The following is a 23,935-nucleotide window of genomic DNA, read 5'->3' on the forward strand; positions in this document are numbered from 1 at the left end:
CAACGTTTTCGCGGCGCGGCCGCTTGCACGGGCGGGTGGCAGCCGAGTCAGCAGCAACGGAGGCAGCCGCTGTCAGCGGTGCAGCCCGCGCTCATCGCTTGTGTCACGCGCAATTTCCCTCGTTTCTGCCGCCCTTTTGGCTCCGCACCAGATGCACGCGCGCGGCCCACCTCTTTTTTCAGACATCGATCAGGCGACCACTCGTCACCGTTTCGCGCGCCCCGCAAGGAGCACGTGTTGGCGCCTCCTGCCGCCAACTGCGTTCACTGGCACGGCATCCACAAGACGCATATATCTCGCAGATTTGCGAGATATTTGCTACTATACCCGCGCCCGCCTGCTGGAACCTCAAGGACGCGTCTCTGCCAGGTCTCTGCTGGAGGAAGGCGTCAGCGCCGTCCCTGCGACACTTGTAACTCGAAACACTCATATTGGTTGACACATACCGTAGCACTGCTCGCGCTAATGTCACTGTGACTATTCCTACAAGCTTTACGTATGCTGTTAATGTTTTTGACCACGCACTTTCGAAATAATCGGTTCAGTTTTGCCCTATCCTGTCGATATACAAGATCTGATATGTATATTTCGATGGTGTTAGGAAGCACGTATCTCAAGCGTTAGTTTTATTCTTTAAGATCTAGTAATGTCTTGGCAAATAGTAAGAAACGAACAATAATTTAAATATAACTGATTGAACCTGTCATATTCACAAGAACCAAGTTCACATCGCTTGCGCGTAATTCTAAATGAGAAGTGTTCTTTTTTCTTAAAAAACAATAAAGAAAAAATGCTATTGCCAACTGTCAAACCTTCAAGTTTCACCTGGATATGGACATATGCTCAATAAATATAAACCACGCTGGTCTTGATCCTATTTCATATGCGCTTTCGTTGTGTATTTTGTCTACGTCATGTTAGGAACTCATCAGGAGCACGAACTATCATGGTGCTGCAGTATATATAGCGGCACAGCGAGCAGACAAACATAGAAAGGATACGCAGATACCATTTGGTCAGACTATTCCCCAAGGGCCTTTTGCACGAAGCAGTTTATCTGCAGATAAGTTTGCCCACGGGCAAAAAGCTTTGCGCAAGTTCCAGTACGTTGCCCTGAGAGTGTCGAGTGGAAAAAGTAACGGTTTACCTCCATTGCCACTCGACCAGCCTTTGTACACGTACATTGGAGAAAATAAGTAACCGATTACAATTACTTCAATCAAAAATGTAATTGATTACAGTTACCAACTTCTGCCTCACAAAAGTAGTTGGGCAGTTACTAAAAAAAGTAATCGATTAATTTTACCTTACTTTCCTTCCAACTTTTATTCATGTTGCACGAACACAGTAAATATATAAAACAAGCTAGCGTGGCTCTTTCAGTGCGTCGTTGCAGCTTCACTTTAACTTCCCTAAAAATTCTTTTTGAAGATTTTCATCGCTCAACTTCCCTCTTTTCTTTCTAAGGACACCAGCAGCGGCATTGAAAACTCGGTCGATCTGCGTGCCCGAAGGAATGGCAGTGCATGTTGTATCGTACGAACACCTTGCACACAAGATCATGGTTGCACAATACCGCAATACTCGCGTCGGGATCATCTATGAAGCGTAGCGTGTCATTGTTGTTGGCGCTAGGAGAATACGCTCCTGGTAGGGAAAATCTGAAACATCGTCCTTTGGTGATTTGCCGGCAGCAACTTCCGAAGTGGGCATTGGTGTGGAATCATAGCAACACCTGGTGAACTTCTCGGCCAACATCTGATGGAGCTCTTGCCGGCCCCCTCCACTCGTTAACCGTTTAACTTAAACCAAAGAACTGTAAGGGACGCCAGCAGAAGTTCATGTTCCTCGCAAAGGGGGCCAAATATGTCATGTAACTGTAACTGTTTATGATTCTTATAAATAACTTTTTTATCATTAAGCCATGAAAATAAGTGTTTGTGTTACAATCGCCAAAAAAGTGTGAGTCACGTATCATGCCGACAGGCCGGAACAGTTACGTTTAACGGCCAAGAACTTGTCTAATGTGAGAAATAATAGACTGCGCTAAGCGAAGAACTACAACTCTTACCACCTATGGATGCCGCTTAAAACGTCTCCGAGAGAGGTGTGCAAAACTCGGGTTTGCCTGTCTGATCCTGTGCATCCACGAGGCTGCCACGTACGTTGGACGACCAGGGGCGTACTACTGTAGTTCCCGCCAAAACAAAGTGCTAAATTCTGCGTCTCCTCCTACAGCTTGTACTGACAATAAAGTAACTGGTTACAAATAATTGGTTACTGAAAAGTGTAATTACAGCGACCGTTACTGAGTAAAAAAGTAATCGTTGAATTACAAAATTACCATGAAATGTAATTGATTACAAGTAATTACTTACATGTAACTTTTTTTTAATTTCGAAAGTTACATGTAATTCGTTAAGTACAAGTCTGCACTCGACAACTTATACCGTGCGACAACGTCGCGTCATTTGCGCGAAGTTTCTTACCACTGTATAAATTTACCTGCGGGTAAAAAAGCTTCACAGAAGGGACGCTACGCTGCTGCAATGTATACATTCTCTAGAGGCAATTTACCTACGGTTAAAATGCTTTGTGTGAGCTGCCACAGGAGTAATAATTTTGGCTGTACAGCAACGGCATCATGCTCTTCCTTTTTGATTTGCCTTTTGTGATTGCGATTTACCTGTACTGTATCTTCTTTCTCTTTTTTCAGATATGATATCATGATGACACAATGAATGCAACCGGTCATCCAGCAACAAATCGTAACGTTTTCCTCGGAAAAACAACTGCAAGTAAGTTGGCTGACTGGATCGCTTTTTTGGCCAGGAGTCAATGTTATGAACGGCTTTGCATGCATTGAGATTTATTCTGAGAGCTAAGGTACACATAGGTATACGTATATACCTATGAACTATACCCTATACATAGCTATAGATATACCAAGAGCCCTATAGTGTATAGACTTGACCATCGGCCATTTCATGCCCAAATACTCCTGTTCTCGTCATCGAAGCTGAGCAGCATCGGGCTTGGTGAGCGCACTCGGACGGAAGACCGTGCTTCAGAGCTCATCTCTTGCTGACCGACTGACCGCGGCAAGGGCAAGCGATCAACAGGCTGAAACGAAACGAAGGGCTCGTTGACCTACCCCCAACGACGACAAAAGCTCCTTACACGTGCGGCCCTTTCGTGGGCCATTTCTGCCGGTGTCGCAAAGCCTTTCGCGTCACGAAGTCCACTCTCAAGCATCGTTTATTGAAAACAAGTAGCTGTCCGCCTAACCGCTTCCCGGCACCTCAGCTGATCGTGCCGCCTCGCGTGCGGCCGTCATGTTCCAAGTCAGTGAGCACTCTTTTGCAGTCCCGGGTAAAGCGCGCACCGGGCGATTGCTTGGACGTTCGAGGAACGGTCGTCGTCGTCGTCAGCGACTAGCACCAGCGGGCCGGCCCGTGCAGCGCCGGTGGCTGAGGCAGCAGCGAGGCAGCGCAGTGCCAGGGCGCCTGTGGCGGCAGTCGCGCCAGCTGAGCGACCGGGTGCGGCGGGGGCGGGGCGGCCAGCACGGGCTGCTCGCTGGCTTCGCCGCGGGCCACGCGTTGCGCGCTGCGCTCGTTGCGACGGAACTTGGCTCGCCGGTTCTGGAACCAGACCTGCGACACGGCGGTACCGCCAAACGGTATCGCCCAGCATCAGAAGCCGTCCTCGAGCGCGGCGGAGGCTCGTGCGCGGTTGCAAAGCCCAACTCGGTTGTCAGATCCTTTACTTGAACACAACTGGAACGAGCCGTTCTCTTGTTAATGTTGTTATTATTATTATTGCGTTTCTTACTGCTACCTTATTCCTGAGTGTCATCTTCCTTTGGCTAGTTTCTTTGCGGATATACGGGGTAATCGTTTTTAAGTTTTCCGGAATTTTTAAATATCGCATGTGGCAAGTAGCATAACTCTTGTCCTTAAGCTGGATTATTCGAAGAGGCGGACATTACTAGCGTTAGAAATCGAAACACTTATTCAACTAATTACCAAGTATTCACAAATTAACTTCCCAATTAATTACTTTACTTACATATTGCAATTTACGAATTGTAGCCGGTGAGTTTTCAAGACGTATCCACTTGAAATGAATCTCTATGGAATGACAACAGTTTCGAGATATTATTTCCCAATGTGTGGGACGAAATACATGGGCGTCACAGTAACTTTTGTGCTTCGGTGCATAAAGAGGGTTCTGTTAAAAAATGTAAGTAGAACAGCAGTGCATTTTTACGGGGAATTTGATGGCGCATATCTCCAAACTGGTGTCATTGTGGAAACGCATTCCAAGTGGATACGTCTCGCAAACTCATCGGCTACAATTCTTAAACTGCAATATGTGCGGTAAAGTAATTAATTAAGAAGTTAATTCGTATTTTTGATTAGTTGAATATGTGTTTAGATTTCTCGTGCAAGTAATGCCCGCCGCTCTGAATGATCAAGCTCAAGGACTAGAATGATATCTGCAACAGGCGATTTTTTAAAATACCGGGAAACATAAAAATGATCACCCCGTATATTATTACATTGTTTTTATTGCCTTTGTAACGGGTGGTAAGAGTTAACCAAACTCCTTCAATGCAGCATTGTCTATCATCATCCCTAATGTATCGTACGTGAAAATAAAGACGTGAAAAAATTATTGGTTTATTGGTACGCAAATATATGTGCGACGGCAACAGAAGAGTGAAATAACGGCAGGCCAACAATTGTATGCCTGTAAGGGATACTACGTTCATCTGTTAAAAAAAAAGGAAGAGAAAGAGACAAGTGGAAACACGACACACCAATCACAGAGAACGTGCAGCCGCCACCACCCTTGCCCACTCGTACTTGTGTGGTCTCTGTTAAAAGTACGCAGGCTCCTAGCTCGACAATGCTATCCTACTCCTGAATACCAGTTCTTTCTTTTTTTTTAAGCTGCACTTCATTAAAAAAATGCCTGTGGCAGATAGGACAGTTCTATCCCTTGAGATAAATTACTTGATGAGGCGGCCATTACTTCTGCGAGAAATCAAAATGCTTAATTGGATATTTAACACAATTACACTAACTTTTAAATGTACATGCTCCATGTAGCTTCGCTCTGCAGATGATACGTGGAACACCTGTGAACTTTGGCAGAAGTTTCGAGATGGATATATCGAAACTGGGGGCATTCTCACCATTTTCCAGAGTGCACATGCCATGGGCACTGAACAGCTTAAATTGCACAGTCGGAACAAGTGCGCTACAGTTGGTACAGAAAGCTTATTTTAAATAATCGGATCATCAATATTATCGTATTGGCGATTATGACACTTTTTTAAACGTTTGCCGCTGTTGACCAGCGAAAACAATAATTTAGTCTCGGATACCCTATCGATACCCAGGATACCCTGGAGGTCACTGAAATCCACAATGTACCACGCCTTTTCAATCGGAAGAGCCAAATTCTTTTTTAGACAGTGCTGCGGAGAAATTTATGTCTTATTTATTGGCAACACATAATCAGCAGCATTGGATATCAGTAAATGTGCGATATTCTGTGATTAACTAAATGACTAGCTAAATTTCGCTAAAACCTATAAGTAATTACTTTAAAAATGTTACAATCCCGGGATTGGAGCCGGTGACTGCTTAAGGCATGTATCTCAGTAGAAATCAGGAAACTAGCAATTTCGAGATATCCGTCCTCAAAATGTCATAAAATAGACTGGTGTTGCACTTAGCTTTGCTTTTGGGTACTCTGGAAGTCTGCACAAGGTTATGCGGCGAGTACATATGGTGACGCCATCTATCGGAAGCGCCCCGTTGATGTGGTATGAGGGACAACACGGTGCGCTCCGCATAGCTTGACCCATGTAGCTTGACTGCCGGCGCTCAATCCGTCTTTTGCATGACCCTACGGGGCATGTGTATACAGAACCCAGGCAGCGAGTGTAGAAAACAATTTGTACGGCGTCGGCCGTACTCAGCGTAGTTTTGTTTTATTCGTCATGAAAAAAAGGATCGCTTCATCTTTCATAGTGCCACCGAAACTGGCATGAGAACTCATGATAACGCTCTTAATGAGAGCACTTCTGTGTGTTTCTTCTCGTCAGCTCGAAGGCACTGTGAAGCGAAGTTTGATGCTTAATTGCTCCCCCATTGAGTCATTCTTTTGTGCCGAGCACACATGCAGACTTAGTTCCAAAAGAGTTGCCTCCCAGTATTATGTAATGCCAGTGTCCCTTCAAGATTAGTTGTTGGCGTCGGGCGCCCCGCCACTCGTAATTTTCGCAAGGCTAAAACAAATTTTTTTAGCTTTATATTATTTGTGCCATTTATTATTTAGAGACAACGACGCGATCACCTATATAGATACCAGTGTGGCTTCTTCTCCGTTTATTCAGTACAAGTGAAATAGGGATTCAACGCTTTTCCAGGTTCTCTGTGCTCGGGTGTCACCCAGCAAGCGCGCCAACAGCTTCCGCGTTACTCAATCTGCACTAATTCAACGAGTCCCTCCCTCCGAATGTTCGCACGGTTCGCTCGCTTTTACACATAGACACGAGACAGCAATATCCGGGTGCTTATGTTTCTTGAATGTCTTTTTTTTTTTTTTAATTTCCGCAATGCAAACTCATGAATCACCAGCCACATATATATAGGGCCTTACGACTCTGTCGATTACTTTTGTTATTGTAGCCTAAAGCGCCGTCCATGTGTTCGGCAAGAGGTCGCTGCGTAGACAGCGTTTTACTGCTCTAATGACCCCACCAGACGTCGCTCTTAAAACCAACAGGCGTAACTTCTGCAGGGAGCGCCTGTCCCCCACAGCTTCGTACAACGGGTCGCGACGCCCGGTGACTTCCGGCGGCCGCACGCAGAGCGCAAGCCGTAGTGCGCCCCTCCGTCTGACTTTCCCTCTCCGCGCACCCCCGCGACTGCAGCCAAAAGTTCCCGCCAGCTGATGGGGCGAGCTGCTGCGCTGTGGAAGAGAGCGCGCCAGGGCGTCGGCGATGCTTATCTCCCCGCCGGGAGGACCCACGACCGACACTCGGCGACAACGAGGCGTCGTCAGCCGCAGTTCGGGGCCCCGACGGCGGGCCGGGCTGCCCCTCGAGCACGCGAACCGCTGCTTCCATGCGTGTCTGCGTCGCGCGGATCGCGTTACAGGCGCGGAAGGCGAAGGAAAAACGAAACCGTATTCCAGCGCATTTTACGCTACGTGCGGATAAGCGTGGCTGACTCCGGGAAAGACTGTTGTGTCAGCGACGCTTAACCTCCTGTGCCACAGCTCGTTTCCGTTTTCCCCCGCGGAACGCGTTCGGAAGCGCGGTGAGTGGAATTCACGCAAGAGGAGAAGCAAATGGTGCGCCCATTGACACACAAGACATGACTGTTATTTTGTGGGCGCGACCTGTCTGGCGAATAGCGGAAGTTATACCGGCTGTTTTTTTTAAAAGGTCCAAGAATATTTAAAAATCGCCTGTGTCAGATAGCACAATTGTAATCATTGATCTAAATTACTCCATGAGGTGGCCATTATTTTACGAGAAATCAAAATGCCTAATTAAATAATTAACACAATTACAGTAACTAACTTTTTCATTAATTTACGGCACATATTTAAATATACGAATTATAGCCGGTGAGTTCGCAAGGCGTATCCACATGGAACGAATTCACAGGACTGCACCATTTTCGAGTTATTAATTTTCGAAGTGTCCGACGAAATGCATTGGCGTTCCAGTTACTTCTTTTATAAAACGCTGTGTTATGCATTGAAGCACAACAGTAACTGGAACACCAATGCATTTCGTCGGACACCTTGAAAATTAATAACTCGAAACTGGTGCAGTCCTGAGAATTCGTTCCAAGTGGATACGCCTTGCGAATTCACCAGCTATAATTCATATATTTAAATATGTGCCGTAAATTAATGAAAAAGTTAGTTATGGTATATAATGGTAAAGTAATGGCCTCCTCATGGAGTAATGGCCTCCTCATGGAGTGATTTAGATCAAGGATTACAATTGTGCTATTGACACAGACGATTTTTAAATATTTTGGACTTTCTAGAAAAGGATCACCCGTTATAGATAAATCTATGCTGAAAACGAATGTTAATCTAAATATACTTGAGCAAAACAGAATATTGAGCGAGTTGGTATAAGTTGACTACATTTTAATGTAGCGTAAAAAGACGGAGCCCGGAAGTAGTAAAAGTAGCGATCGTGTGTCTTCGTCTTGTAGTTGTACTTCGTCCTCTTGCGCTACTTAAATATTATTAATCTAAATGTAAATTTCGTATAGCTGAGAGAACGCTCGTGACTTGATGCTCTGCAGATAACACTCAGGTCCCTCATGCAAGAACTTGAAGTTAAATGCCCTGCGTCGCTCCGCGAAAACAAACAAGAAAGTGTGTACATATTCTATATTCTATAATGAGTGTCTATATTCTATAATGTCTATAGAATGGTTAAGATTGTCCTACTCAAAAGTCGTGCGAATTTATTATCACTATACCACCAGCGACGCAGTCAGAATGTGCATCGCCATCATATACGCTTATTCGCGGCAGTATCTGGATTGGCTGAAATTGATCGGCTGCGCACAAAAACGAGCTCGAAGTGTCCCGATCGTAGAAACGAGAGCCGACGAGAGTGCCGGCTCGTTCTTTTGGCTCACCTGTACGCGTGCCTCGCTGAGGTTCACCCTGGCGGCCAGCTCTTCGCGGGCGAAGGCATCCGGGTAGTGGCTGCGCTCGAACGCCTTCTCCAGGGCGTTCAGCTGCTGGGCGCTGAATGCGGTGCGGCTGCGGCGAGCGGCGTCGGACGCGCGGCTCTCGGCAGGCTGCGGCTCACTGTGACTCCGGCTGAGCGCTGCGGGAGAGGAAACGGGCGCCAGCCGCTAACCGAAGAGTCTGCTCTCACGCGGCAGCGGGCGAGAACTGATCGCCGCCGAGGCTGGCGACAGAGGTTCAACCATGACACCGTCGAATGCTGCCAGCCCTTTTGCTCACTCTCTCTGAACACGCTTGTCGATTGATTGATTGATTGGGTTTATAACGTCCCGAAGGAACACAGGGCAATGAGAGACGGGGTAATGCGGGGTGGCTCCAGTTTAACTTTGATCACCAGGTGTTCTAAACACGCACTCAATGCATTCCGAACTCATCAGAATGCGGCCGCCGCGGCTGGTAACTGAACCCACGACCTCGTGCTCAGTAGCAGAACGTCGAAGCCACTGAGCCACTGCGGTGAAGACAAACCTTTCTACCGCGGTTACTCAGTGTCAGACACGCTATACCGCATTGCTAACAATGTTCGTAGAAGTGAGCATTTTTACGGAGTCAAATAGAAAGAGCATGAATAATCTTTGGCTTATATTCCCTCTGATCCCTTCCACATTTGAAGCGTGAATGTCATATATCATCTACAGGGCCGTTGCGAAGGCGGCTAACCAGGTTTACCTTTATACGCGTACGTGCCTCGCTGTGGTACAGGCCTACCCCTGGATTTTATTATAGCCGACCCTGTACATGGAGTATCAATGTTTCACTTCGTAGTACTTCGCTTGCTAAAGGCGATACATACGTGTATCTTCCATGTGAAAAAAATATGATAAAAGGAAAGGAAAACAAAAATTGCGGCAGATCCAACGCACTTTGTTGGAATCTACGTACATCAAAGCTTTGTTTAAATACATAAGGAGTGCTGAAACCTGTGGTACTTTCTGTGCTATTGCACTATTGGCACGTGCACTTGTTTATGTTTCACCGGTGACCACTTCACCGGTGACCGCTGATCAGATTTCGACGATCGCCGACTGTGTTCGCCGCTATCGTTCTGCTTCGAGTGCAACTTGCTTTTGTGGGCACAAGTTCGCCCAATGAAATGCCCGTTTCGTCATTCACAGTTTTGCGACTGTTTTCTTCACCATCACTACTACGTGACAATATCAGTGCAAGGTCATACCAAAGGCCCTGGCCCCACACCATCCAGGTTACAAGCTGTCGAAACACAGCCCCTTCGCATAGGTCTGCTCGAGTGCGAGCGCATCTGCTCTCGCTCAGCCGTGCTACGCATTGTGACACACACGGCGATCATATATACGCGCGATTGTGGCCTAACGTACTTGCGTGGTAAGGTGGCCTGCCAGGACAGGATGTATGTACTAGCTCGTATGCCTATAGAATGTCTATGCCTCCATCAACGAAAACATTCTCCTTTAAATTACATTCTGAAATCATGCCTGTCAGGACTTTGGTTACGTTCAATAGACGTTTTCGTGACATACATAAATTGTCGCTTGTGTGATGCACCCGAACGAAGTGAACATCGTTTTATAGGCTGCAGAGATGCCATTTTATTTCGGAATGTGCTTCAAAGAGACGTTGATCGAAGTCATCATTCCGTGCGATATATGGTGCCAGCTAGCTGTGACGATGTGCCCTTTGATATGTTTATGCTTATTGGAATACATAGCCTGCGGAAAACACGCATGTTGGATCGAAATGCCGAACCTGTAACTTCACCAGCGATTCATTTCTTTCAATAGATCGTCCAGTTGAAACATCTGTACGAACGAATTTAATTTCGTCCAGAGTGGTATCCTGTGTTGTTAAGGTGCTTATCCTTTGCACCATTTCAGTGTCTCTCGTGAAAATCAACCCTGACCTGAGCAGCACGTTTCAAGAATGAATACGAACTCTATGGTGATTGTTTATGTCTTCGTCGCCGTGCACCTGTAAGAGAATTCTTAGCTCGTTTATCTGTTTGTTTCTCGCAAAAGTCATATATGCCTTAAATAAATACCACTGTAGGTCCGAGGTTCTTTCCTATCATCGGGCACGTGATTTTTTCTTGTCTTTAACTGTGAACTATTTGACACGACAGCAGCAGCACCCAGCAGCCACGGCCAAGACAGTCTGGGAGGGTTCGCGAAGAAAGCTTAAAATAGGAAAGTACCAATGTGGGCGAGGGATCAAGAAATTCGCTCTAAAGTATAGCTGGCGACGAATGAGAAAGACTTAAGTATCGGTTGAAATATTACACTCAACACAGTATGAATGTGTAGTTCTCGCTATAACACAGCTTTTGGTACCAATGCGCCGATATCACGTTCCACTGAATAGTGTTGCTATATTATTTTAGGATACTTCACGCACTCTCCGGAAAACTACACAGGAAGTCGGCTAACGCACAAATTTTTTGTTTTGTGTGTTTATGAATTCCGTGAACCCCACTGAGAAATTTCAACGAGAAAGATCAGACACTATTAGGACACCTTTTATCATGAACGAGAAAGATGAACGAGAAAGATCAGCGAACAATGAACGAGAAAGATCAGAAACTATTAGCACACCTTTTATTCCACCTCTTTCTCTTTCCATCTCTTTCTAAAAAAAAAAAAAGATAAAAAACAACGACACAATGAAACCGAAAAAAAAAAAACCCAGTTCACATGGAAGAGTCTCTAGAGGAACTTCTTCACAGGAGGAACTTCTTCGGCAGTCTCTGGCGACTCTTTCAATTGTTTGGTGTAGCTTTGTTTTAACATCTCCTAGTTCAGCCGTGTCAGATGCAATGCTCACCGCGAGAAAATTCGACATGTCAAACGGTTCACCACACTCGAGCAAGGCCTCGTGCTCCTCGTAAAACAAGAAAAAAAAAAGAACTCTCACCGACATACTGTTGAAAAAAAAAAAAAAGAGGAACAAAATGTCCTGAAATGTCACTCAAAAGTGACCCATGTTATCACCTTTTTCGAGAACGTGTGGCACCTTTTTGGCGACTGACTTGTTTGGTGAGCCAAGCCTGGTATACAAAGTGGCATGGACCAGGCCGATGACCGCGATGGCACAGGAAGACCACACAGCGGGGGAGATGATGTCTGCGGCGTAGAGAAGAGGCAACCCCACCAATGCGGCAGCCTTCAGCCTGTTGTTCTTGGTGAGCACCATCCTCGTGCCCCATACAGCTGCAGTCTCCCCGTTGTGGTGCAGCTTGAACGCTGCGCACACTGCACCAACCGCCACGATGCTCGCCACGAGTGCCACGTTGGACATGACACAGCCCGTCAGGATGCCGACGAAAATGATGGCGTAGTTGTAGCGGAAGCGGTCAACGTTTGATTGGATCCGCTTGGTGACCTCCTTGGCCGACTTCGGAATGGAAAACTTGGTGGTGTCCGCAAAATCTTTCCACGGCTGTGCTCGGTTGAGCTGTTCGCAGGACCAGGACACGATGGTACGGCGAACTTCAAAGTTATCCTGTCTCGAAGTCGAGCAGAGGCGCCTGCGCGGCAGCACGTAGTAGGTGACTCGAGCATCACCTGAAGACGTCGGCCTGGAGTTCGGGGACTCCTGGACTTCGCCGTGCTCACGGTTCATGTCTTCGAGCCGCTGTGTTGGTAGATGATGGATGGATGGAAGCGATAGCTGTCCTCCTTGGTGATTCCGGCAGCTGATTGACGTGGCGCTAGCCCTGCTTAGAGCTGTCGTGTCACGCGTCACGTGTCATGGCACGTTCGCTGATGAATTCTCAAAGACGAAGAAGAAGCAGAATCCAGTAGAGAAAGGAAGAGTAAGACGAATTGTGCTTTACCAACAATTTAAAGCAAAGCTTTCTTTTACCCCTGACGCAGGCAAAGTAAAGTCATTCGAAGTAAACCTCTTTCTTTTTTTTTTACGCTGAATCACCCCTTACTAAAAGCAGTTTCGCCAAGTTCCGCCGCTGGCACAAGGTACGGCGCAGTATGCTTTATGTGTTTTCAGTAAACGACGCAGAAGATCACATGGCGCTGCTTCTTTAAACAGAAACTAAAAAAAAACCGCCAAAAATAGATAGAAACATGCTTTAATGTGGTGCTGGTGATGTTAGCCTGGCTATTCGCCTGAAATGCTGCTCCAGGTGCTGGGTGATGATTATGATATATACAGTGATAAATATTTAACAGTACACACAAGTCTTACGCACACACATATTACACTACTTACAAAGTTTGATTAAGGCTCGTGGCCCGTAAGAGCGTTAGCAGCGCTTTCGTGGCGCGTAACGTGCAGGTGGTGCTTTGCCATGGGCTGAGAATATGCCGCATTTCTAAGCTCGAGTCCTAAGGTGCAATGCCGCCTTCAAATACTGTCTGACGCGTAGCGGCAGCAGTCACACAGAACATGTTGCAGGTCTTCAGGGGCGTCATATTGAAAGCACATTGGCGAGTCAGTCAGTTTAATCTTGCTTTTGCAGTAGTTCGTGTAGGAGACGTTTAGTCTGATGCAGTGTAGGCATGTTTGGTCTTGTCTATTGAAGCCTCGCGGCATGTAGAAGTCACACGATGGATCAATTTCGTATAGGGGTCCGTACTGGTGACTTGCATCTGTCCAGAAGGATCGCTGGAAACGCCAAGCGTGTGCAGATGGATACTGCACACGCTTTCTGGGGTTTTATGTGCCAAAACCACTATCTGATTATGAGGCACGCCTTAGTGGGAGACTCCGGATTAATTTTGACGTGCACCCAAAGCACGGTACACGGGTGTTTCTGCTTTTCTCGAGGAAGGTATCTGAACCGTTTCTCTCGAAGTGTCGTGTCCGGCTTTGACAGCGTGGTCAGCCTGGACGTTGCCTTGTATTCCGCAGTGGGCTGGTAACCACTGCAGCAAAACGCTAAAAACAGTAGTGTATCGGGTGAACGGAAAGTAAAAAAAAAAAAAAAAGGGGGGGGGGGGACTGTGTCTGTCTCGGCAAAATCATTAAAAATTTTAAAGTGAGCATCGCTTACGGTCCGCTCAGCTCCGATTTCACTTGTTCAGACGTTGCGGAGAACTGCCGCTGATTTCGGAATTTTATTAGCGCGTCTGACAAACGCCAACGGCGCGCAGTCACCTTGGCTGCAAATGCTCAGTCGGCTTGGCAGCAGATTGAGGAAAGCGTTTTGCAATGTTGATCCAGCCTTCCCGTGCCGGAATGAGCGTTGTGCGAGCACGCACCGTGGCGAACACTAGCGCGTTCTCCGGTATTAGTTAGATACTGGGGTTTTATGTGCCAAAACCCCTATCTGATTATGAGGCACGCCGTAGTGGAAGACTCCGGATTAATTTTAACCACCAGGGGATCTTTAACGTGCACCCAAAGCATGGTACACGGGTGTTTCTGCATTTCGTCTCCATCGAAACGCGGCCGTCACGGCCGGGATTCGATCCCGCGACCTCGTGTTTAGCAGCACAACACAAAAAAGTTATGGGGTTTTGCGTGCCGAAACAACCTATCTGATTATGAGGCACGTCGTAGTAGGGGACTCCGGAAATTTGGACCACCTGGGGTTCTCTAACGTGCACCTAAATCTAAGTACGCGGGTGTTTTCGCAAGCAATACAACACCATAGCCACTAAGCAACCACAGCGAGTGTGCAAGTTGTTAGGATAGGCTTGTGTGAATGGAATAAACGTCGAGCGAAAAATGTGTGCGGTGCTTCCCAACCCTAACAAAGTTTGGACTGTGAGAATCACGATGCCACGCGTAAGCCGCATGGGAACGAAGCTATAGAGCGATGAAACTGCCGGAGGCCAATATCATGCGACAGTGGGGACAACAGCTACCACGCTTTGAGGTTATCGCTGCAGTAAAATTGCGTCGCTGCTAAGAACAAAACTGTTTAAGAAGCACTAGAATTATCGATAAGTCACTATTGTGTTAAAAGCGAAGCTTGTCTTTGCGAACCTCGCTGGGTTTCGTGACCGTGGGAGCTGCGGCCTGGCTGTTCCCTTGCCGAATAGGCCAACCAATCACAGTGGAGCACGCGCGCCATTGGGTTCCTTGCAGTAACCCCAGATGGCGCTCGTCTCCGCGGCAGCGGCGGCCATGCGAGGGAAAGAAACAAAGAAAGAACCAGAAAGCTCGCCTTCGCGTGCGTGCGTGCGTGCGTGCGTGTACTCGTGTTTCGACTCCTTATGCACTCACACAAAGGTTCACTGTATATAGATTCCAACTCGTTGAATCTTCGGCATTTTTGTCATGTTTTTTGTTATTGAAGAGCAGCGATTGAGGTTTACATTTCCTTTCCCTTTCAAGCCCATATACAGGAGTTAGGATATGTTCCTTTCCGGAAGGGGCCCTTACCAAAAAGGAGATACTCCTTTGTTGTGTGTCATACCACGTGAGCGCCTTTCTGGTAGATGTTCCTCTAGTGTAAATGTCTTTGGAGAGCACATGTGTCAGGTGTGTTAGCCTCTTCCCCACCAGCGATTAGGGCAGCGCGTCTCTAGTCGCTTCGCGTACACCGATTACCGCAGTGCGTGGCTTCTTCATAATTTTTTTCTTCTTTCAGCTGAAGTTGCGTACTGTCGCCTTCTTGACTGATATTTTTTGTTTTGTCTATGTTGTGTGTACATTTTATCCCCCTGTGTGGCAAATCTTCCTCGTGGGTATGAGCCATTTGTTGAGGCCACGGCATCAACAACGACCTCGCATCTTGTGTTCGCTCTCGCGTCCTTTAAACATTAACGACTCACGGCAGCGTAGCAGTTTGGTGGAGATGAGGGGTAGTCCAATGAACTACGGAACCGCATCCACTGAAGCGTCGTCGCAGTTGTCGTGTCTCCGGACTTCCCGCTTTGCCATCGGAAATGTCCAGCAATGGAGATGCTCTGACGACAACGCCTGGTGGTCACTGGCCACCTCACAGAGAGAGACGCAACTTCGGTGGAAGAACGGGAGAAGACGTGGACGACTAGCTGACCCACTACCAACGGGTGAACAGACACAATAGATGGGACACAACTGTTCAGCTCACAAATGTCGTGTTCGTTCTGACTAACACAGACACAGATATAAGCGTCAAATACGGAAGGGGGTGGGGCGCAGGGGTGCTCTCGAGTCTCCCCCCCCCCCCCCCCCACACACACACCGAACTTGTCCACGTGAGGGCGAATTAACCCCCCGGGTTTGAAGCCCTAGGCAGCCAAAGCTGCAGGCTTTCCCAAAGGAGAATGTAACAAGTATATTCTTGTACAAAGAATGAACCATGCGTGAATACCCTTCAAATTTTGATCACAACAATGCCTGATTTAGAGTGCCTCCCTCAATGTACCGTAAGTTCGGCTTCCACACGTCCACATGAACCCCAGGGTGACGCCGTCTGGATCGTGGCCTCCCCCTCCCGGACAAAATAGGAACGCTACGCCTCTGGGCCACGAAAACCACGAAGACATGCTTACAAAATGAGATCTGCTTGTTGATGAACTAAAAGAAAGTTGCGCAGAAATCATCGACGATTATTGTCAATGTAAGCGCATAGCCGAACGCTTATAGAACGTTATTCGCTTTATTAAAGGAATAGTGCGCTTGAAGGCGTATAATTGTTGCAGTGAGGACATTTTGACAGCGTTTGTTGCTTCATTGAATAACTCCGTTGAGATCAGAACCTTTAACCAGTCTATCTGCAGCGGTGCTGGAACAGCCACCACAGGGGGAGAGGGCGGCGGGAGAAGAGGCCGGTAATACTTCCCGAGCGTTGCACCACAGCACGTAAACTACAGACGCTACAAACAGCAGATACCTGCTCGTTCTTCTTCTCTTTTTTTTTTTCTCAATAAATGTTTTTCCTCCTCCGACAGGTTCGGCTTTTCGCTTACACACACAACTGTAGACACTATTACGAAGGCATGTTTTAAACGGAGTGCAGCTCAACGTTCGCATTGTCGCCTATTGCCTATCTCCACAACTCCCGCAGTAGCCCTAGATATATATAGAAATTTGACAAGATATTTGTGTTATCGTTGCAAATGTCATATTTAGAACTCATAATTTTGCGAGAAGTACGTTCTCGAGGGTTTTTTCTTTATTTGTTATAGTATTTACTTTTGGAGTTCGGCGACTAAGGGTACGGCCACGCTAGTGGCAAAAACGCGTCAAAAACGCGCGGCAACGCGTCATGCCGCGCGCGGCAATAGCGGCAGGAATCGGGGGTTTTGCGGCATGCCGCGCGAAATTTTCGCCCGAGAAGCGTCTACCGACTGGCGAGGAGCACGACGATAGCGACGAACACAGTCGGCGATCGTCGAATCTGATCAGCGGTGAAAGATAAACAACTGCACGTGTTTCAAGCGGTGTAGGCGGCGCAACGGTCGAAAAAGGAGCGCGAAAGAGAGGAGAAACGAGGAGGAGAGAAGGAGGAGGAGGAGAGTGTCGCTACTTTTTATATATAGGGTCTTTACGGAAACAGGCTCGGCGCGGTCCGTAAGATTAGATTGCAGCTGTTGCAAAGCTTATGCAGCTGCTTGAAAGAGGGTTGACGTCATTCGAAACCCTTCCAGCCTAGTAACTGCTTCGGTTCATTTTCTAGACTACCCCACTATGGGTAGACCACGGAAAGTAAAGACGGCAGAAGAACCTAGATGGCGCGAGGTAACAGTCGTTTTCATGATGACAGTGGCGGCCGGGGAATAAAAACAGCGCGAACCTCTTGGCAAGAAATACAAAAAAAAAAGAAGAAAAAAAAAGTGGCTTGCTTTCTCAAATCTTGTATCTGACAGTGAATAAACAGCAAAGCAGTTACAACGAAACTGAAAAAAATATCAAGTGCGCCGCAGTCACCGTGAGGGTGGCGTAAAAAGCTTCGCTTTCCAACCACCTTCACAGGGTGGTTTGGCGGGCAATTTTTTGTAAAGTCCCTATATAAGAAAAGTACCGCCATCTACTCTTTCCTTCGCCGCCTCCTCTCCTAAAGCGCTTGCTTTTTTCCTTTACTTTTTTGCTTGCGAAAGCCAAATCGACGGTGGCGCACCTAGAAAGTCCACGTTGAAGCTTTCAGGCCGGGCGCGCGCCGCCGCCGGCGACTGCGGCTGCGCAGAGGACTTTCAACATGGCTCTGAGGCGGAAAAAAGGAAAATATAAAGAAGTGAAAAGCGCGCGCTATCATCGTCCAATCGGAGATAGAGGAGAGAGAGAAGCGGCGTTTGTCAAAGGATGGCGGTACTTTTCTTATATAGGGACTTTAGTTTTTTGCCGCTAGCGTGGCCTTACCCTAATTCAACTCGGTTGCGCGGCCGTCAACTACCCTCCGCCAGCCATCGACCACAAAATCCGGAGCACGGTGTAAGATATATACTCTTTCCGGAGCCAAAAGAAAGCTATTCCTTTTAAAAAATGCTTCGGTGACTGCCACAGAAAAAAAAAAAAAAAAAAACCCGATATGCGGACCCCGCGAACTGTGTGACTAGGTTTAAACGAAGCTATCACACATTTGCAACTAAAAATACACGACTAATTTAAAAAAAATGTCGCAGTTTCGCCCTAAGGGCGAAGCAATGAATGCGATAGCAACACAGCAATGTCATACGAAGTAAGGTGAGCGGCTTTGGTAGCAATATGAATTGTAGTAAACATGAGCTGATTAAGTAAGCAGGTGTGCTGCGGCGTAAGTAGACCGACATGAAGAGAGACTCGATGACCACGAGAAGGCGCGTGTGAAACGGTGGTGTTGGTGAGAAGCGCTTCCCGTGGGCAGCGCGTGCGAAGGGACACACATGTAGTGCTGCACTGCCGATCCGGGCAGCATTGCATGTGTAGCGTGCGTTGGAAAATTTGGCCCGACTATTACTAACTGAATGAACAAGCGTGGTGTGAGCGCGCACAAACAAACATGAATAGATGGATCACACTGAATGACTGCAGACAACGACTGTCAAAACGCTGGCAGCGAGCCCATACGCCGCAGCGGGCGAAGGTACGTGCGGTCTATCGCTTCAACGGAAACTGAGCGGCGAATGCACGGCGCATAAAGGTCAGAGCCGTGTGGAGATAAGAGACGGTGCGTGCGAGCGACGAGCGCGGTTGTTGGCAGAGTAGAAGTGCAGCCAGCACTCGCAAATAGCAGCCAGCACTCGCAAAAGAAGGTGGGGGGGGGGGAGAGGCAAGGAAAGCTACGCTTAAAAATCCGCCTCCATTCCACCCTGTGATGGTTGATATACATACAGAAAAGCTGTAGACGAAATGTAGCGTCCGCGACCGTGTTTCGCCCTTTCCGTTTGTGCTTCGACGCCGCGGTGCTCGCTGTGCATGTTCACGGTGTCTCCTCCTTGCATTTGTAGCAATATGCGCTATCCCTGTGCCCCACCAGGCGTCGCACCGTCAAGATCAATGCAGCGATCGCGTTCGCGCCCTTTCCGTTTGTGCTTCGACGCTGCGGTACTCGCTGCGCGTGTTCGCGGCGACCATACGCTTGCGCGTGACCCGCGTTCACGAAGTGGAACGTCACTGTAACTTTTTGGACAGTGTTTGCCATAATGTCGATTACAGTCGCTGCACACGCTGCGCTACAGATCGTCACGTCACGATATCGCCTGACTACGTCATGTGATGACTTCATCACGTCAAACGTGACGTCACGGGATGACGTCATCGTCAAGTGGTGATGCCACCTGATGACGTCATGTGATGCCTCTTGGAGAAGCAGCACACTGTGTACCTTTAACCAGTATATCTGCGGCGGTGCTGGTGCTGCAACCACAGGGGACGAGGGCGGCGAGAGAAGAGGATGGCAATCCTTCCCGAGCGCTGCACCACCTAAACGTACAGACATCACAAACAGCAGATACCTGCTTGTTATTTTATTGCGATAGGAATTATATGGACACTCCAAAGCGGATTTCTGCCGTCGGCGTTGTCGTCGCCCTGAGGTTCCGTATGACGTCAACGGCGATGAAATCGTTGTCGCGCTCCGGACGCTGTATGTGCGAGTGAAAGGGAGCGAAGGACGCGCGCTTTCACGTGGAGCGAACGCATGTCGGAGAGCAAACGCGCGTTCTGCGCCGTGCTCCCTGAAGGGCTGCAGAATTAAGCGTCTCTTTCCTCCTTTACAATCACCATATATAGAGAGCAAACGCGACTTCTATCGCGCGAAACGCCGTGGGGGGACGGGAGGGAAGGAGGGGAGGCGACGTTTAGCTGCGGCACCAAATGCGTATTTATATAAAAAAGTGGTCGCAGTTTCACTTGAAAGGCGAGGCATCAATTGCGATAGCAAATTTGTAGAGAGCTATACGGAGTAATGATAGTAGCTTTATCAGCTGTATAAACTTGGACATGCAGCAGCACCGGCAACACGCAGAACTAATGTCGACGCCGTCGGCGTTTTGCCCGCGTTCGGCGTTGCTGACTGTTGCCGGAGCCTCTGATATAAATAGGCACTTGGTGCCGCAGCTAAAAGTCACCTCCCTTCCCTCCCCCCCCCCCCCACCGCCTTTCGCGCGTCGGAAGAAGGCGCGTTTGCTCTACATATATGGTGATTGTAAAGGAGGAAAGAGACGCCTACTTCTGCAGCCCTTAAGGAAGCACGGCGCAGAGCGTGCGTTTGTTCTCCGCCGTGGGTTCACTCCCCGTGAAAGAGCGCGTCCCTCGCGCCCTTTCACTCGCACATACAGCGTTCGGCGGCGCGCGGCGACGATTTCATCTCCATTGACGTCATACGGAACCTCACGGCAACGGCGACGGCGACGGCGACGGCGACGACGACGGCGACGCCGACGGCAGAAATCTGCTTTGGAGTGTCCATATAATTGCTATCGCAATAAAACGTTGCGAGGCGAGAAGGTGGGTAAGATTTCCGACGCTGCTCGACAAACGTCCCATTCTGATCTCGTCGAAAACCTCCGAGCCGCCCCCGGAGGCACCGGCAACAGTCACCAACGCCACGCGCGTTCGGTGCGAACGCGGGCAAAACACCGATGGCGTCGACAACAGTTCTGCGCGTTGCTGGTGCTGCTGCATGTCGAAGTTTATACAGCTGATAAAACCACTATCCTTACTCCGTATAGCTCTCTACTAATTTGCTATCGCAATTGATGCTTCGCCTTTCGGGCGAAACTGCGACATTTTTTTTTCTTTTTTTGTCAATAAATGTTTTTTCACCTCCGGCAGGTTCCGCTTTTCGCTTGCACACAGAACTGTAGATAATGTTTAAGAGAAGTTTGTGTAGACGATATTACGAAGGCATGTTTTAAACGGAGTACAGATCAACGTTCGCATTTTCGCCTATTGCCTATCTCTACAACCCTCGCAACAGCCCTGGGTGTCTGCAGAAATTTGACAATATATTTGTTTTATCGTTGCAAAAGTCATATTTAGAACTCATAAGTTTATGAGAAGTACGTTCGTGACGAAGTATTTTTTTCGCGTATTCGTTGTAGTATTTACTGTTGGAGTTCGGCGACTATGCCTCGCAGCTCGCTTGCGTGACCGCCAACTACCGTCCACCAGCCAACCACCATGAAATGGGGAGCCAACGAAAGCTATGCCCTTTAAATATGCTTCGGCGACTGCCAGAGAGAAAAAAAAAAACAATATGCGGATCCCGCGAACTTTGTGAATCGGTTTAAGCGAAGCTTTCACTGGTGTTTGTGAAGAACGCTGTTTTAAGCGAAGATTTGTAGGCTTACAAGTGTCGGCGGTGGTAGTGGTGGTGGTGGTGTCACGCTGAAAAGTGGGGCGATCCTGGCGATAGTGCAAAAAGGGTCCAAGCCCCATGGCACATACCAGGGTCAAAAAAAGAAAGAGAGAGAGAGAGAAAGAGAGAGAAGAAAAAAGAAGATCACCAGTCCTTTCCCTGTCAAGAAAATGGGGGTAAGCAAAGGTTGTCGTGTGTGTACTTGACCTACTACTTTCCCTTTCCTTTCCGACTACTTTTCGTTCACATTCCTCCTACTTTTGTTTCGCTTGCGTGCAACTTTTTCTTCCGTTGCTTTGTACGTTTCCTTCCCTCGATGTATACATTTAATAAACATTTATGTTTTATTACCACGACATGTCGTGAACTTTACGTTACCCTGATGAAGGTCAGATATACACACGACGAGCTTCGCTTACTGACTATTTCCTCGACAGGGGAAGGGCTGGTAAATTTTTTTTTTTTTTTTAGCGAACGTTTGTATGAGCACACGACTAAATTGGACGCATTTTCACCGGGAAACGCCTAGCTCAGCGTATACTTGTGGTGCTTGAACAAGCAGATTCGCTGCACGCGCTGCGCGACAGATCGTCACGTGACTATACCGCTTGATGACGTCGTGTGATGACACCATGTCAAACGTGACGTCACACGCTGACGTAATCATCAAGTGATGATGTCACCTGATGTCGTCTTGAGATGCCTCTTGGAGAAGCAGCACACTGCACTTCCCGATTTGCACTTTCTCTGGGATCAGCCCATCATAACGAAACGTGATTACGTCATAACCTCAAATGTCGCATGTTCACGTCATCACACGAAAGGTCGCGCGATTACATCATCACGTGAAACGTAACGTTACGTAATGACGGCATCGTCACGTCATGATATCGCCGGACGACGTCATTTGATGACGTCTTCACGTCAAACGTGACGTCACACGATGACGTCATTGTCAAATGATGATGTCGATGGTAATGCGATTAATATTTGAGCAAGGTAACGACACACCGTATTCCTGAATTCACGTTTATTTAACGTTTATAGTGGTCATTCTGAGACTTCCGTTGCTTCGGCTATATGCGACATACTCCGGTATTGCCCTACTTTGTTATGGAACTCGCTTGCCAAGATCACCCATGAGCACGGAGCCATAACGATGACTATATGACGCTCACGCAGTGACGATGAAGGAATGACAACGGAATGACGTCGATGGAACGACGAAGGCGGTATAACGACGATGACATGACGACGAAAAACGATGACTAGACGACGATGAGATGACATGACGACGATGAGATGACCATTCTTAAATTATGACGATGATATAACGACGACAGCGTGACGACGACATGGGGGCAATGGAATGACGACGAGTGTATGACGACGGTGGCGTGACTACGGCGGTATGAAAACAAATGGATGACAAGCTGGAATAATGACGATGGCATTACCACGACGGCATGTCGACGGCGACCTCACAACGGATGCATGATAGTGGATGTCCGACGACGACGTAAAGACAACAATGGCATGACAACTGCGCATGATCACGATTGAATGACGACAGCACGATTACGATGGAATGACGAAGGCGGTATGACGACGATGGCACGACGACAATGGGATGACGTTACGAAAATGATGATGATGATGGTTAAACGACATCGTCACGACGTCGGCATGGAGACATTGGTATGACGATGACTGCGGGACGGCGATGGCGTGACGGCGACGGCGTGACGAAAGTCGGATGACCAAGTTAGAATTACGACAGTGGAACTGAGAAGGAAAACAGAAGCGCGAAAGAAACAACGACGAGACGAGTACACATGACTTGCGCGTGGACTCGCGTGTACTCCTCTCGTCCTTGTTTCTTTCGCGCTCCTGTTTTCCTTTTCACTTATGAACCAACTCGCCCAAGAAATTGTTTTACTAAGTTGCATAATGGGACGATTACAACAGCATCACGACCATGGTTGACAACGAATCTTTGACGAAGATTGTATGACGACGATGGCGTGATAATGGTGTGAGAACAATGGGATGACGACGAGTGCATGACGACGACTTTGTCATGAAGCGTGTATGACGATAATGGCGCGACGATGGCGGCATGTAGAGAGTCGTATGACGAAGCTGGAGTGACGGACACGACCACGACGACATGACGACGACCGTGTGACAACGGACGCATGATAGCCACTGTCTAACGACGACGCAATGGCGCCGATGGCGTATAACGTACGGCGCCATAATCACAATTCAGTGACGACAGTATGATTACGATAGAATGAAAAAGGATTGACGTCGATGGAACAACGAAGGCGGTTTGACGATGATGGCATGACGACAACGGGATGACGTTGCAGAAGTGGTGACATAATAAAACAACAGCGTGGCAACAAAGGTATGATGGCGACTGTGCGTAAGGAGGAACACTACCTGCCTTCCTTCACTGCGGGCTTGGGATAATAGTGCAGT

General features: G+C 47.9%; 1 protein-coding gene across 1 annotated transcript in view; it reads right to left on the reverse strand.

Annotated features, from left to right (window-relative positions):
* Nucleotides 1–2,644: 2,644 nt before the first annotated feature.
* LOC119451006 (paired mesoderm homeobox protein 2-like) overlaps nucleotides 2,645–23,935 on the reverse strand; it is a 91,475-nt gene continuing 70,184 nt past the window's right edge. The window contains exons 3-4 of the mRNA XM_037714472.2: nucleotides 8,691–8,884; nucleotides 2,645–3,653 (exon numbers count right to left, since the gene is read on the reverse strand). Of these exons, the coding sequence (XP_037570400.1) occupies nucleotides 3,435–3,653; nucleotides 8,691–8,884 (413 nt within the window). The 3' untranslated portion in view covers nucleotides 2,645–3,434. The remainder of the gene's footprint in view (nucleotides 3,654–8,690; nucleotides 8,885–23,935) is intronic.

Source organism: Dermacentor silvarum, chromosome 1, assembly GCF_013339745.2.
Source record: "Dermacentor silvarum isolate Dsil-2018 chromosome 1, BIME_Dsil_1.4, whole genome shotgun sequence".
Lineage (NCBI taxonomy): Eukaryota > Metazoa > Arthropoda > Arachnida > Ixodida > Ixodidae > Dermacentor > Dermacentor silvarum.